At 42.8% G+C, this 16,870-nt stretch overlaps 1 protein-coding gene across 17 annotated transcripts in view; it reads right to left on the bottom strand.

Moving 5' to 3' along the window:
- The window catches only part of PPHLN1 (periphilin 1), a 116,027-nt gene that overhangs the window by 6,458 nt on the left and 92,699 nt on the right, over window positions 1–16,870 (bottom strand). For all 17 annotated transcript variants that reach the window (XM_053252700.1, XM_053252702.1, XM_053252705.1 and 14 more), the window contains 3 exons: window positions 15,601–15,683; window positions 14,471–14,590; window positions 12,170–12,310 (listed from right to left, as the gene is read on the bottom strand). In XM_053252700.1, coding sequence (XP_053108675.1) covers window positions 12,170–12,310; window positions 14,471–14,590; window positions 15,601–15,683 — 344 coding nt within the window. The remainder of the gene's footprint in view (window positions 1–12,169; window positions 12,311–14,470; window positions 14,591–15,600; window positions 15,684–16,870) is intronic.

Raw genomic sequence — 16,870 nt, 5'->3', positions numbered from 1 at the left:
TGTCCTCCAAAGCCTTCAAAGGAGTAAAGCTAGCGGCACGCGCGCTTGTCTCCGCCGCTGGCGCACGCGCGCTGTGACAACGACGGGGGCAGGGAGGAACACTGTCGCCCCAGGAAGATTTTAAAACGCCTCCGTGGTTCCGTGCACATCCCTAAAAAGAACCACCAGGTTCACACTCCCTCTGTCAATTCCCCTTTGGAGATCATCCATCAGGCCAACCAAGGCAGTGCCTACCCCATAACCTGCCCAAAATCCAGTTTGAAATGGGTGCAGATAATTTGTTTCATCCAAGACTGCCTGGAGTTGAGAGGCTACCACTTTCTCAATCACCTTGGCCAACCACGGGAGATTGGAGACAGGCCTATAATTGCCTAACTCTGAGGGATCAAGTGTGGACTTCTTTAAAAGAGGTCTAATAATTGCCTCCTTTATACTAGGAGGAATCCTACCTTCTCTCAGAGAAGCATTTATGACTTATGCACAGTATAACATCCTACCACAGATGTATGACTGTGTCATGAAACCGCACAATATAGGCAGTGTCGGGGGGTGGGGGGTGGAGAAAAGGAGAACTAAGTATAATATGATACTGCAACTGAGGTGGATTTAGGGAGACATGGAGCAGATTACAACTCTTGCTTCATTCTGCATGAGCAGCCATCCAAGTTTGCATTTCCCCACCACCCCATTACAAGGTTATGAAAGCAGCAAGCACATTAGAAATCAAGCCCTATTGTACACAGAGGGATGTAGCTTTGAATAAGCATGTGTAGAGATTACACTGAAAACAACCCTTCCTTCAGCATTCAAGTAGATAAGAACATAAGAACAGCCCTGCTGGATCACACCCAAGGCCCATCCAGGCCAGCATCCTGTTTCACAGAGTGGCCCACCAAATGTCGCTGGAAGACTACAGAGGAGTTGAGGGCATGCCCTCTCTCCTGCTGTTACCGCCCTGCAACTGGTACTCAGAGGCATCCTGCCTTAGAGGCTGGAGGTGGCCCATAGCCCTCCGACTAGTAGCCATTGATAGACCTCTCCTCCATGAAGTTATTTAAGCCCCTCTTAAAAAGAATTCTACAAGTTGATTGTGTTCTGTGAAAAAATACTTCCATTTGCTGATCCTAAGTTCCCTGGCAATCAATTTCATGGGATGACCCCTGGTTCTAGAGTTATGTGAGAGGGAGAAGAATTTCTCTCTATCCACTTTCTCCACTCCATGCATGACATTACAGACCACTATCATGTCTCCCCGCAGTCGTTTTTTTGAAACTAAATAGCCCCAGGTTTTGTAGTCTTGCCTCATAAGGAAGGTGCTCTAGGCCCCTGATCATCTTGGTTGCCCTCTTCTGCACCTTTTCCAGTTCTACAATGTCCTTTTTTGGAGGTGGTGACCAGAATGGTACACAGTATTCCAGGTGTGGCCGCACCATAGTTTTGTATAAGGATACAGATTCTGAAGTCTGACCACCTAGGGGTTGGAGTTGTAGAAATCTATAAATCATCTGCAGTTGTGACCTGAAAATAATCCCATGTCAGGAAGACTTGTGGAGAATTCCTGTATTCAAAACCAGAATACAATCGGAGCAAATTAACTTCTACCCCACATGAAAGAGAACAGATCCCTTATTAAAGATCCTGAGACTAAACCACTGATCTTGAACAATAATCCCCCTTACTAAAGCATCTGCCAAACTATGAAGACAAGGGCCCCTAGCTTACAGCCTAACTAAGAATTGTACACACACAGGTGAGGGACCATTTCTGGAGATAGTCCTTTTCTCTGCAGCTGCCTATGCCTCTCAAAAGGATGTTCCTGAAGGGACATATTTTCCCTCGGGGTCAACAACTGCCTCAACCTTCAGGGACATATTTACCCACAGTGAGGCACAGATGGCTGCAGATGGAAGGGCAGAAAGCAGCCCTTTCCTCCATGTATGCATGGAAGCTTCCCCCACGCACCCCAGCTCTTAATTTTGGTGTAGACCACTGGATTCCTGCAACATACAAGAGCTCAGTATGCAGAAGGTTCCAAGTTCAGACCTTGGCATTTCAGGCTAGGATTGGAAAGACTACTAGCTAAAGTTCTGGAGAGTCGTTGACAGACGGTGTAGACAACACTGAATAAGATGGACCAATGGACTAACTTCATATAAGGCAGCTTCCTATGTTCCACTCTACCATTAATTTAGATAGGAGGTAAACATCTTGAATCCCTGTGTTACAGATCAACTTTAATAATAATACAGAAACTAAAACTTGAAGAATGATGCCTTTGTGTTTCAAACTGCTTGCCTGAAAATGTACTTCTACTGACTTGCCTCAAAACCATATATACTTACCATATATTGCTGTCTTTTATCATAATTTTTAACTTTAATCAACTGCTTTTACTTATTTGCCAAAGACTAAAAACATACAAATAGCTTTGTTCACAGCACTTCAAAACCAACTAAACTAAGGAGTAATCTATTTTACGACAGGAAGGGCCCACCCTTAATTGATTTATTTCTTTATAAAAGTAGCCAACAGACCAAAAGCTGTTTCCTAAAACTGTTCCATAGTAAACTTGTTTCTCTGTCAAAAACAGGAAGAGTGCCATTTATCTACAAAAATATTTGGTTAGTATTGATTTGCTCACAAGAAATGCATCAATTTTATGTTGACAGGGCCACCTGAAGAGGACATAGGTTAAGTAAGGGTGGAGTTCATTGGGCTGGCATGAGAACAAAATCCATTTTTAGCAGGGATGGAGATTTTGTTGTTGAAAATATAATTCAAACAAGATGTTGTAACAAGGCCTGCCATTACACAAATCATAGATAAGTAAATCGATCTGCTTCTGATAGACTATGAGCAGGATCCAGATTAAGTTAGAAATAAAAGGGACAAGTCCATTAAAGTCATGTCTAACTTCCATTGATTTCAGTGGGACTTAGCTGAGATCCTATCCTATGTATTGTTTTCTGCTCTTATTACTTTCAAATCCCCTTAGTCTAATCTAGCTGACATAGCAGTTAAATGTAAAACTAAGTTACCACAGTTTAAAATTAAAAGGAAACAAATACAAATGCAAAGTTTCTGAAAATGAGTCATGCATGACACAAGTTTTTCTCAGAAAAGAACCACAAGTGGAAGAAAAGCAAGTAGTTCTAAGTAGAATGAATAAAGCCAACTTTTGTCTTAACATAGTGACTCTTACTTAGGATCCCTTCATATTTGCTGTTAATCTGGTTTGTATCTGACTGTCTGCACATAATTACAAAAATGTGTTTTCCTACTTTAAGTGGCTGCCATTTTGGAGCAGCAAGGTGGATCAGCAAAAAAAATTTCATCGGGGTCCCTAAGCTATATCTCTGATGTACTGTGAATTTGGCTTGTGCAGGAGACCCTAGTTATCCATGGTTGCATGTATCTGCAGATGGGTCTTAGAGACCAGCTTCTTTATACACGGCATGAAATACTGGCAATATTTTAGATTGTGAGCCCTTTGGGGTCAGAGATCCATCTTATTTATTTGTTATTTCTCTGTGTAAACCACTCTGAGTCATTTTTGGAAGGGCGGTATAGAAATCGAATGAATGAATGAATGAATGAATGAATGAATGAATGAATGAATGAATGAATATTTGCCTATCTGTGGCTCCTGAGAGGCTGGAAATGACTTCCATTTTTTTTTGGCTCTTTTTTTGTTAAAAAAAAACATTTTAGATTGAAAATAAGAGGATCTGGGGGGAATTCCTGGAGAACAAGGATCTATGCTTTTCTACCTTTATTTCTGCTCCCTCCCGCCTTTTTAAAAGCATTTTTTAATCTGAAGGAGCCTAACCCCTCAATCTCCATACGGTTACAGTCTATTCATGGTTTTATTATCCAAGGAAATTGGGAGTAATTGAACCTCCGTGAATAACGAGGGCCACCTATATCTATAAATGCAATAAAACACTATAAATGCAAAAGTTATTGGGGTAGGAGAGCCACACATGATGTTCTCACAAGTCGTCTTCCTTCTGAAAGTAGGCTAAAAATGGCCCTGAAGATAGTGACAGGTGGAAACACATTGGGCAACTGTAATTTATCACAAACTTTTCTTTTACAAGGATCCTTTTGAGGCACAAAGCTGGAAGTAACTAGCAGTCTGGTGCCAGGAAAGTACCCAGGCACACACAAATGCAGACATACATGCACATATCCACACAGAGTATGTGAGGCTGCACAAAGTTGTGGGGTAATCTGAAGTAGAGTCTGAGCCTTGGGATCATGAAGTCCATCCTCCCCTCATCCATACCAATTCCCCTGTCTGATTTTGGCAAACCATATTTTGCCATTGCCTCTGAATCCATGAAGCATGGTGTGAGCTTGCCCTCCATACCAGAAGTGGGCTTCCAATTCTGGTCAATAGGGCAAGTTCAAGCCATGGTCTGCCAATTTAGATTAAACCTACAATTTGCACAAATCAGTAAATCAGGGATGGAAATAGAGGAAGAATGGAAGCCAGAGGGCAGTCAAACAATGATTTGGTGCTCTATGTTAACACAGGATGAAAAATAGCTGGTTTTCAGCTCAACTGCAAGCTGTAGAAGTGCCCCTCCACTGCCTCTCCATCAGGAGGCTTCCATACTGAAATAAAGCCAGCAATAGGGTGAAGAAAAATTGTGCTTTCCCCCAATTGTTCCCCTTCACTAGACATTATCATGCCATTATAGGTTTTAATCTCTCAGACAGAGATCAATTGTAGTCCAGTGTTCCCTGTAACAGGGATTCCCAGATGTTGTTGACAATAACTCCCAGCAGTGTTCCCTATAAGGCGTGCACACGCTCACAAGTTTTTTTTTATGTCCTCTCAGTTAATTTTATATCCCACTCAGGAAGGCCCCACTCTGAATGCATATGCGCGCACACTGCCTTGATACTGCCGCCCAGAACAAAACTCATCCCACACACAGATGAAAAGAGAGAGAGAGAGAGAGAGAGAGAGAGAGAGTACATTGACTCCCAGCATGCCCAGTTGCAATAGCCTTTGGCTGAGGATTATGCAAGTTGTAGTCAACAGCACTTGGAAATCTGTTACAGGGAACACTGCTGTAGTCCATAATGTATAGTGCTGAGCCAATCTATAGGGACTACCACACTCTCCACACCAACCCACTGCAAATACATCCATGCATACAGGGTAAAAACCAATGTATGACAAGGAATAAATTAAGACTAGATTTCAAAAACAGAAATCTGATTCCACACACAGATGTCACTTAAATTAAAATGCTGCCATCTTTGTTCTGAACAACTATATACATAGATCCCATAAATTTCTGTAAGACTTTAATATGTCTAACTCTTGAATCATAAAGTATTTCCATTCCTGGGTACCTGTGCAATCAGATACCCTTGAAATTTCATCAGCCCCCAAAGAAAATTACATCAACACACAGCCTCTCATTATACTGTATGAGCTATACTAGTTACATGCACTTCTAAAATTGATGACGTATATACAGGGCAACTTCCAGGTTAGTAAGTCATGACTAAACACCACTGAAATCAGTGATGCAATTAAGACTCATTAATTTCAATAACCCACTTGCTCTGCAGCATTAGAAGGGCAAAGCAAGAGCCCCATCTTTGCATAGAGGCCCCAGTAGATCTCAGGCAAAGGCTTGCCACGCAGCAGAGTGCAGCAGGAAGGGGCAGTAATTTTTGCTGCTCTTCTCTCTCTATAGAAATGCTACATGGTTTCCAGAAATATGTCTCTGAGGGTTACTCAGCCCTTAATGACATATTTTGGGAAGTCAAATAGCATTTTTGGAGAGAATGGAATGCAGTGAAAATTGCCCCCTTTGCACATGCTTAGCTGTGCAGCAAATCTGAGCGCCGCAGAAGCCTCCTAATGCCCAGGAAGATGTAGGTCATGGGTCTAAAGTAGTCATGACGAACTTATTCTCAGTGCTGTTCACAGAACATTATCCGTGTCAAAAAGTCAAGTGTCTCAAAGAAAACCTTTGAAGTTACTTATGTATGCTTATTTGGGAGTAAGAACCTAGAATTCAATATAATTTATAAACATATTTAGGATTGCACATTGCAAACCTGAGAAAATCAAAATAGACTGAAAGGAAAAGACACTATAAATTGTATTTAAAAAGATTAGAAGATGGTCAAGGGGGTAAAATTCAGATCCGAATGGGGGCACTGAAATAGGGGATTTTACCTGTTCTTTATTATCCTGGTGAATCCCTCCACCCAAGCTAAAGTTATTTACTGGACAAACAAATGAGGGGAATTTTCACTGAAGAAAATAAGATTGGGAGAGTGGGGGTTAAATATTTCACCCTACATCTTTGGATCCAGATTGTCCTTCCTGTATTTATCATTTAAGCAGAGAGGAGATGTCATCATGGATCTCCATTACCTTCTCTGGTTTGGTCGTAAATTTAGCCATATCCAAAAGAAGTAAAACTGAACTAATAGCTAGACAGACAACATCTACCTAAAGTACTCCAGGACCCAGGCAAAAAGGAGCGATGGCAACTAGAAATTTAACTGTCCTTATACCTCTGACATTACCCAAACCTCTGTTAGCCAAGTTATAAGCTAAAATGTTCTCTAAAATGCAGCTCATAATCTCAGAGTTTAATTTGAGCCAGCAGTTACCAATACTGGCTCTAGTTCCTGTACAAAGGAACTTTTTCACTTTTCCGATACTATGATAAAGCCTGGATGGAGGGTAGAGCCTATTCTTCTCAAGAATTTTTACTTTGTAGCTCAAGTCTGAAAAATGACCAATCAAAAATTTGAGGAACATTTCCATCTTTCATAACATTGTTGCTACTTATTTATATACTGTAGCTGCTAAGTGCAGTGTTGGGTCCAGAAGAACCCCCAAGCTACCAACTTGGTCTTTCAGAAGGAGTGCAATCTCATCCAGGACCAGATTTACCTCACTACTCAGATAATCAGTTTTGCCAACCTAGAGCACTTCTGTGTTATCTGAATTAAGTTTCAGTTTGTTTGCCCCCATCCAATCCAGAATGGCCTGAAGACACCGGTTCAGTCTATCCACTGCCTCCCTGGTGTTAGCTGACTTAAACGATAGGTAGAGCTGGGTATCAACAGCATACTGATGACACTGTAGCCTATACCTATGGGTAACCTCTCTCAGTGGTTTCATGTAGATGTTCAACAGCATGGGGGACAAAAACAGAAACCTGCAGCACCCATAGGCCAATGGCCAAAGGCTACAGCAGGTGTCCCCCACTACCACTTTCTGGGTGTGACCCTCAAGGTAAGAGTGGAATTACCATATCACAGTGCCCAAAAGTCCCAACCTGGAGAGGCAGCCCAAAAAGATACCATGATGGTATCAAATGCTGCTGAGAAATACAGTGGTCCCTCGACTTACAAACTACTCGACATAAGTATTTTTCGAGTTACAAACGGCAGTTTTAGATCCGGTTTTAGATGGGGTTTCCTCGACTTACAAATTTTTAGATGGGGTTTCCTCGACTTACAAATTTTTAGATGGGGTTTCCTCGACTTACAAATTTTTAGATGGGGTTTCCTCGACTTACAAATTTTTAGATGGGGTTTCCTTGACTTGCCTGCCTGTTTACTGCCTGTTTATTCTTGAAAAGAAATGTTCCTGTGCAGTTTGCAAGCCTTACTGGGGGTCTGGGTCTTTTTTCTAGGCTCCGGAACGCATTAATCCGTTCCCAATGCATTCCTATGGGAAACCGCTTTTCGACTTATGAATTTTTAGACTTACAAATGTGCATTCGGAACGGATTAATTTCGTAAGTAGAGGGACCACTGTATAGGAGACTCAACAAGGTCACACTCCCCCTGTCTATCTCCCAACATAGGTCATCCACTAGGGCAGCCAAGGCAGTTTCTGTCCCATATCTAGGCCGGAAGCCAGACTAGAAAGGATCCAAGTAATGAGTTTCATTCAGGACTGCCTGGAGCTGAAATGCCACCATGAGCTCCAATACCTTGCTGAAGAATGGAAGGTTAGAAACTGTCCAGAATTTGTTTAAGATGGTTGGATTTAAAGAGAGTTATTTCAGGAGTGGTTTAATTACTGCCTCCTTTGACATGGAGAATACCACCCCCTGATTCAGGGAGGCATTTACCACCCCTGTCATGCATGGACCCTGCCCTTCTCTGGCCACATATCATATTTTAGGGATATGATTTTTCCAACAATTCTTAGCCAAAGGATTATCAATCAAGGTAGTATTCTGCACACAAGTATAAATGTTGATATAAGAACAGAAGTGAAAAATGCTCCTTAATTACCTAATCGATACTGGAACAGCCAAATGAAAAAAGTTAGCGACAAGCAAAAATTCTAAGAAATTAGATTTCATTATAGGGGCTCAGTAATTCAAAGACTGATATTTTGATTCTGTCTGATTCTATTTGGACTTCCATATTTAAAGTTTTGCCAAAACTAAACTTGGCTCAAACTCAGCAAACAATATTACAATCTGTTTCCCTGTCCCCAAAGGGCTCACAATCTAAAAGAAACATAAGGTAGACACCAGCAACAGTCACTGGAGAGACAATCTTCAGAATTTAAGTGTAAATGCTCATTATATTTACACTTAATGTAATCATTAAGTCATACATGAAAAATTTGTGTATTTTTTAAAAATAAAAACAATTACTTAAATATAGAGGGACAAAGCAACAGAATTTTTATTCTATTAAATAAAAATAAAGAGTACATCCCATTTAAAGTCAACACAACATCACACAAAATCACCCTAAATTTAAGAACTGTTCTTGTGTATGTCTGGAAGTGAGAGCATTTAAAGACCACAATGCCACTCCTATGATAAAGGGACAACAACAATCTTATACAGAGTGCACTTTACAAACTACAAGCTTTTGAAAAGTCATTGGTTCTAGTAAAAGAATACATCTGAACAGAAGTTCTTTCCCCCCAAATTTCCAGGTACTGAAATTACTCAATTATATGCATTGGGAGCAAAAATTACATAATATATAATCTAATAATTCTCTAAAATGTACCCATCGCTAATCCGATGTGTGGCAGCTCTCACGAGAGTTCTCAAGCGAGCTGCTGGGAGGGGGAGAGGAAAGCGGTGAGGGCCAGAGTAGTGGTGTGCCCGAACCGGTCCGGCGGCCATTCCAAAGAATGGCCGAACTGCCGGACCGGTCCGGCCCTGCCTGGTTCGGGTCCGGGTGGGGGGGTATGCCTTTAAGGGTGGGGAGGGCTTGCTTAGCCCTCCCGCCTCCTTGCCCCCGCCAGCGCCCGTATTTTCTAGTATAGGGGCGCTGGAAACCAGCCGCCCCCCCCCTGCCGCGGCGGCGAAAGAGCCCCCAATGCCAGCCCTCCCTCCCTCCCAGCTAGCTGCCCGCCCGCCCGCCCGCCTGCCCGCTCACCGGATAGGAAACGAGAGGAGCTCCGGCACAGAGCTCCTCTCGTTTGGAAGGCCTCCGGCAGAATGGTGTTTTGCGCACGCGCACATGCGCGCACCACAAAGCACGCCGTTCACCGGAGGCCCGGTCTACCTGCCGGGAAAGGGCCGGGTAGACCGGGCCTCCGATCGCTGGGTAGACCGGGCCTCCGGCGATTGGAGGCCTGGTCTACCCAGCGATCGGAGGCCTGGTCTACCCGGCCCTTTCCCGGCGGGTAGACCGGGCCTCCGGCGAACGGCGTGCTTTGCGGCGCGCGCAAAACACCATTCTGCCGGAGGCCTTCCAAACGAGAGGAGCTCTGTGCCGGCGCTCCTCTCGTTTCCTATCCAGTGAGCGGTGAGCGAGCGGGCGGGCGGGCGGGCAGCTAGCTGGGAGGGAGGGAGGGCTGGCATTGGGGGCTCTTTCGCCGCGGCCGCGGGGGGGGCTGGTTTCCAGCGCCCCTATACTAGAAAATACGGGCGCTGGGGGGGCAAGGAGGCGGGAGGGCTAAGCAAGCCCTCCCCGCCCTAAAAACAAGGCCCCCCTTCGGTGCCGGTCCGGACTTCTCCGGACCGTGCACATCACTAGGCCAGAGAAAACAGTGGCAGCAGCTGGGAAAGAAACGGTGGCAGTGGTGGGGAGAAAACAATGGTGGCAGGGGGGAAGAAAGCGGCGGGGGGGGGCTGAGAACGGGGAGAGCCAATAGGGAGGGGAGAAGGAAGGAAGAGAACTAGAGGTGTGGATGCTCTGTGCCCAGGCCATCTAGTATAATTTAATTCTACAAATGAGGATGAGCTTTAAGAAAAATAGAAATGTCAGAAAGATTCAGTTTATAGAATGAAGCAGACCCAAAATATGCGAAGTAAAATGCAACTCTGAACCAATTTTGTGTCCACAAGTTTCTTTTTGTCAATAATTCTCAATGTTAACATAAAGATTTTAAACTAAAACTTATCATTAGGTTCTAGACAGCTCAATTTAAAAAAATAATGTTAAAAGTCATACAAATAGCCTTAGTCTGTTTGATTCAGCTATTTCCTGCCAACGAATAAATGTATTTTAGAATACAATCATTCTGAGTACAGTCTTAAAATAGATGCCGCTTTCAAGCAGCTGTTGCTACAGCTTCATAGTAGGAACTAAATGCCCTGTATGAGACCTACACTGGTTTGTTCAGTAGCTGACTGTAAGAACAGCTGCCTGAAATCTGCACTTATTTTTAAACTCTCACTAGTTTGCTATGCTGTGAAAAGCCTGCTCCAGTCCCACACGAAATACTACCTTTCTGGTGTCAAATGCCAAAAACAGGTATAGTACAACATGATTTAAAGATGGCACAGGACTTAGAAGATTTGGTATTGCAGTAGACAGTGTAGTGTGTCTTGCTATCACTGTCCATTAGCTTCTGTTATACCTATCACAACAGTTGCTGCTGGGACAGCAGATTTTCACAAAGCTATCACATTGGGGCAGTTATATTATATTCACAGTAACATAAACGGCACAAGTAAACAGAGGTTTTCATGGAAAATGGCAATGAGAAAGTAAAAGGCATGCTTGCTGTGCAAACTCAGTCTTCCCAGCCAAGATGACTTGCTTCCCTTAAGAGATCAAAATGAACCTCAGAAAGAGCACTCTAACAATAGACTGCATGGTCATTTGACAGGTTCATTGGTCTACTTTCCTTAGGGAAGAAGGTTTATAAGATCACCATGTCTATGTGTAGGTCCCTGTTTACATTTGAATTATACGTGTATCTGTGTTTACAGCTGGTTGCAATACAAACCACATTCACAGCACATGAAACGGGGAACCTGGAAGGACCCTGATGGTTTTTGTTTTTATTTTTAGCCACACAAAACATTACTAAAGCCACTGGCGCAGCAAGGGCAAAGAGGACCTGTGTTCAATGGATGATCACAGGCGCTCCCCCCCGCCCACCCACTGCAATGGTGCGATCATCCACAGCCACTGCACACTGTTCCTGCTGCCTCATGGCGGCACTTCTGCTGCTGCCTGCGCTGCCTCCCACTGGCCAGCTGCTCTTGCTCCTCCACCAGCCGGTTAGCCACCACTGCTGCACCTCCTGCCCACTGTAGCTCCTTGCCAGCCACTCCAGGAGCCAGCTGGGAATGGAGGGTGTGCATGTACTCTGATACAGACAAAGGGTGCATGAACATCCTCCATTCCCAGCCGGCTCCTGGACCAGCTGGCAAGCAGCAGTGGTGGCAACAGCCAGAAGGGCAGCAAAAACGAAGGGGACAGGCGAGCAAGGCAGCCCCCAAACCCTGGGCACTTTGGGTTCCTAGAACACTGATAGCTTGCCCCTGGCTGAAGTAGCATCAGAAGGCAGCTGAGGGAAGCAACTCCCACACCAGCTGCTGGTAACAGTGCTCCTGTATGGCTACTGATGCACTGAACACACTAGGCAACATCCACAAGGTCCAAATTAATGGGACTTGTTAGTTATGACTAACTTATTTCACCAATTTCAATGGCACTTAAAGCACTATGAATGTTGGCCACTGTTTTAAATCTCAATATAGAGGGTGAATAACTTTGATTTTTGCATTTAAGGCAAATGTTTCAACTTTTTTGGATATCTAAAGATTCTAATACATTTTCTAATTTATATTAGCATTGCTAGTAGCCTTTAAGAAGTCAAGTTGTACAGCAAAAGAGTCACACAAATATTTAAGAAGGAGCAGAAAAGACAGCATTAACTGCAAAAAAACCCAAGGCTTACTTGTTCAATCTCCTTTGTCTTTGCAGCAATTGCCTTTGAGCGACTAACACGCTGACTGTCTTCATACAATTCGTTATTGTCCGTTACGTTGGCACCCGTTTCTTCATGGTGCTCAGCATATAACTGTTCTGCAGATCCAGCCTTCAAGAAATGCACAGTAGTAACAAAGTTATATTTATTTATTCAATTTATATACCACCCTTCCAAAATGGCTCAGGGTGGTTTACAACAAGAAAAAACTATTAAAACCAGTTAATCAAAATCAAAACTATAAAAACAGAATAAAACCAATTAAATATTCAAATAACTAAAAACCCTGGAAAATCAGGGCAACCATTTAAAACAGTTAACAGAAGTTTAAAAACCCTGGAAGGCCAGGCCAAACAGGTAGGTTTTAAAGGCTCTCCTGAAATACAGTAATGAACTCAAATTACGGATTTCTGCCAGGAGTGCATTCTATAGCTCAGGAGCAGCTACAGAAAAGGCCCGCCTCTGAGTTGCCACCAGACGAACCGGTGATAACTGGAGATGGACCTCCTCAGATGACCTTAACGTGAGGTGGGGATCATGTAGCAGAAGGCGGTCTCTAAGATAACTCAGACCTAAGCCATTCAGGGCTTTAAAGGTAATGAATAGCACTTCGTATTTTGTCCGGAAACATATTGGCAGCCAATGTAACTGTTTCAAGGCAGGCATAATACGGTCTCTTCAGGTTGCCCCAGAGACCAATCTGGCTGCCACATTCTGAACTAACTGAAGTTTCCGAACTACGCACAAAGGCAGCCCCATGTAGATATAAAAGATTAGATATATAAAAGATTATCTTGCAAAAGTTATTCTAGCAACATTATATAGTACTAGTTGGATCTTTAAAAAATGCACCAACAGTAGACATCTTTCAAAATAAATTCAAACAGATTTAGGAATGACTTATAAATTTGAGTATTTGTGAGCTCTATATTAATTGTGAAAGCAGTTAGGGAAGCTACATTTTTATTTAAGGTGCAGATGGGGGCAAAAATGAGAAAAAACAAAGAAGGGGCATAATACAGCAAAAGCTAGTGAGAGTTTAAGGCTGCATACACACATACATATTTATCAGTTTTGCCCTCTGTGAAAGCAGTCTCCAAGCATTATGGAAACATGTAACTTTCCCCCCAGATCAAGTTCAAGCTTGTCTTGCGGTAGCAGGTGTGAGTTCTCCCCTTTGCTAAGCAGGATTCACCTTTGTTTGCATATGAATGGGTGACTACACACGAGAACTGTCTGCTGTAAGATATTCTACGCAGAAGGTCCCACGTTCAGTCCCCAGCATCTCCAAGATAGGGTTGGGAGAGACTCCTGCCTGAAACCTTGGGAGTCACTGCCAGTCAGTGTAGATGATACTGAGCTAGATGGACCAATGGTGTGACTTGGTATAAGGCAGCTTCCTAAGTCCAAGGAAACCTGTATTTTTGGATTTTAGCAGAAGCCAGGTTTACACAATGCTGATTGACACAAATGGCCAGCTGATCATGAAGCCACCTCCTCACTCCCCAGAGCAAAGCTATGCTTAGCATGATGGGCTAGCACTGATCAGCCAGAAAGTCACCCATTCTTCTTGAAACAGGTTTAAACAAACACAATCAATCACTGAACAAATGTTTGAGCAAACAGTCTTTTGCTGCATTTCATCCAATAAATACTAATTTTCCATAAACACACACAAATGAACACAATTTAATCAATCAAATATGGAGTATGCTGGTCTAAAGGAAAAATGAACTGAAATTCAGATAATACTCATTAAAATCTAGTTCTGCAGGAGTTCAATGCAGGCAGTGAAGGCTGCAGAACTGTGACCCTACCTACTAATTCTGAATATTAACTCTGAATATTGGGTAAGTTCTGCCTTCACTGCCTGCAGAACTGTGAACTTACTGAATATTCAGAGTATCAGATTAGCAAAATACACAATTGTTCTTAGTAAAAAATATGGTATCTTCAGCCAAAATACAGTGTTGAAATATCAGTTACAGACTTTAGTTAAGATCAGATTAACGCAGATGAAGAGGAGGGATAATTTTCACAAGGATAAGGGGCAATTTTCACTGATCTCCCCTTCACTCTAAAGTCCATGGTGCCTCCTGAAAATATGTCCCTGTCCCCACCTCCGTAGCACCAGCAAAACATTAGTGTGAATGTCAGCCTTACTATTAGGTAAGTTCTGAGTTCTGCTTGATCATTAGTTTAGGGGGGAAAGCAAAAGTGTAGACAGCCAGTTTAGGAAATATCTACTAGCACTACATTTCCACTGCTTACATCATACTCTGAAATTTCAGGTACACTGCTTGCATCTGCTTTCTCTCCTTTCTCAGCTGCCCACCTGCTTGCAGCCTCTACAAGTTCCTTTTCCGATAATCTGCTGCTTTTGTCCAAAGCCTGATGAAATACAAATTCAAATGTGTGAGGATTAATGTACAGTTGTGCCCACTAAAAATGTATAGACAGAAGCTGAAAGGATCAAGAAAACTTAAATATTATTGTTTCAAGCACTGCAGATATTAATGGCTTTTAAAAGTAAATTAAGAAAATAGAAACTGAAGAGGAACTAGGAAGATACAAACAGATGGATTCAACAGGTCTGTATTTTCAAAGACAGACCATTTTTAAGGGTACCAAACACAAACATCCACAATCGATGCAGCAGTGCATCAGCAGCAGAGGCTCCTTCCTGAAGGAGAGTTCATGCAAGGACAAGCACAACTCTCCTTCCATCCATCCAAGAAGTTTCTGCCAACATTGCACCAAAGGTATGGATACTATCCATACATTAGATTATCGCTTGGTGCAGACAACTTTCCTGAACATGGACTTCAGCAACATACCACCTTGTACGCTCCTTCCCCTTTTCTCCCATACTAATCTTCTCCCCCCTTCCATGTCAGCAATAACCACAGTGTCACCTGCTTTGTTCATGTGTTTAATGCTAACCAGGGCGGCCATCATAAACAAAGTTTGAAACTAGCATGTGAGCTCCATTTTCTAATCATGTTTAGACAGGGAATATTCCATCTGCAGAGGGCTTATGATGGCAAAATAAGTCTGTGTCACAAGTTGTCCTACAATTGCTTCAGACTATTCATTTACAGTCAATGATACCGTTTTAGCAATATATTTAGATTCTTGCACACACCCTGAAGGGCTAGGGTTGGAGAAACATGTTAACAAAACTTCTCCATCCAAGCTAAGCCCTCCAAAAAAATCCTGAAGCCATCTCTGTCCTCCATGAACATACCAACAAACTTGAATGCACACACACCACAAATTGACTGAAATCTGATTAAAACAAACTAATATAGATCTCTACATATTTACAGAATTCCTAAACCAAGAGGGTGTGACCTAGACTTCCTATATTCCAAATTACTATTTCTCCCTAACTTATTCACCTTTGAAGGTGGTACTGCTGTGGTTCCTGAGGGCGATACTTCTCTTGATGTTTTCAATGACTGAGATGAAGATCTTTCTTTACCTATATAGACAATAGCATTAAGGTTTTATTAGACAGTGTGTACAGAAGAAAAAACTACTTTGGAAAAGAAACTATGTTACATTGTTACTTAACTACTTTAGTTGTGCTCAAGTTATACTGTAAAACTCACTAGATAAACAAGTTTTGGTCTGCTTCCTAAAATCTCCAAGTGAAGAGCTAAAGTGTGTTTTCCTGAAATAATAGTACAATAAGGAGTTACATTATTGGATATACTTCTAATACTGCTCTGTGATGCTGCAGAATAAGGATTGTGCTGGAGTGCTGCCCACTCTACTGCCCAACAGTCTCCCTGCCTGAACTGACAGAGATGGTCTTGGGGTTGGTGTTGAGGACGCCCAGGATGTTGGTCTTGGGTGACTTCAATTTCCACGCTGAGACCATGGTCTCTGGGGTGGCTCAGGAATTAATGGGTGCCATAATAAGCATGGGACTGTCCCAACATGTCATGTGGCAGGACATCATCTCAATTTGCTTTTCACTAATGAGAAGCAGATGATCATCTGGAAGCAGCAAATTCAACATCTATCTCACTGTGACATTACATTACATTATATTGAGGTTAAGGCTTTTCGTTTCTTTTCCCTTCTGCAAGGATGGTGGACCTATTTGAATGGTCTGTCCCCGAACTTGGTCTGTCCTCTCTTGAAGGAGATGGTGGTTCAATCTCTTCAGAAGAAGTGAGACTGGATAGAAGTGAGAACTTCATAGCTTTTGACCAATGCCCAATACACTGTTTTGGTGCAACGTGATTGAGCGAGTGGTTGATGGTCAATTCCAGGAACGTTTGAATGAGACTAATTATGTGTACTCATTTCTATCAGGTTTCAGGTCTGGTTTTGAAATAAAGACTTCCTTGGTCACCCTGTGTGATGACCTTTACCTGGAAAAAGAGGAAGGAAGTGCACCCCTGCTGGTTTTTCTGGACCACAAGTGTAGCAAGGTGGAAGTGGGTTTTGGGACAAAACATTGATGGGCCCCTGCCACCCTCGCATCCTTCTTCAAAGAGGCACAAGGGGGAAAGCAAAGAGCAAGCTGTTATCCAGCCAGCTCCCCGTACCCTCAGGGGCCCAGGGACATTTATCCCACCCCCGAATCCCTTTCCAACTGTAGCTATGCCCCTATCCTGGACCTCTCAGTGGCTTTGATACACTGACCATGATATCCTT

Source organism: Hemicordylus capensis, chromosome 5, assembly GCF_027244095.1.
Source record: "Hemicordylus capensis ecotype Gifberg chromosome 5, rHemCap1.1.pri, whole genome shotgun sequence".
In the NCBI taxonomy this organism is placed as follows: domain Eukaryota; kingdom Metazoa; phylum Chordata; class Lepidosauria; order Squamata; family Cordylidae; genus Hemicordylus; species Hemicordylus capensis.
The sequence above is the reverse complement of the archived record's forward strand: the minus strand, read 5'-3'. Positions and strand labels throughout refer to the sequence as shown.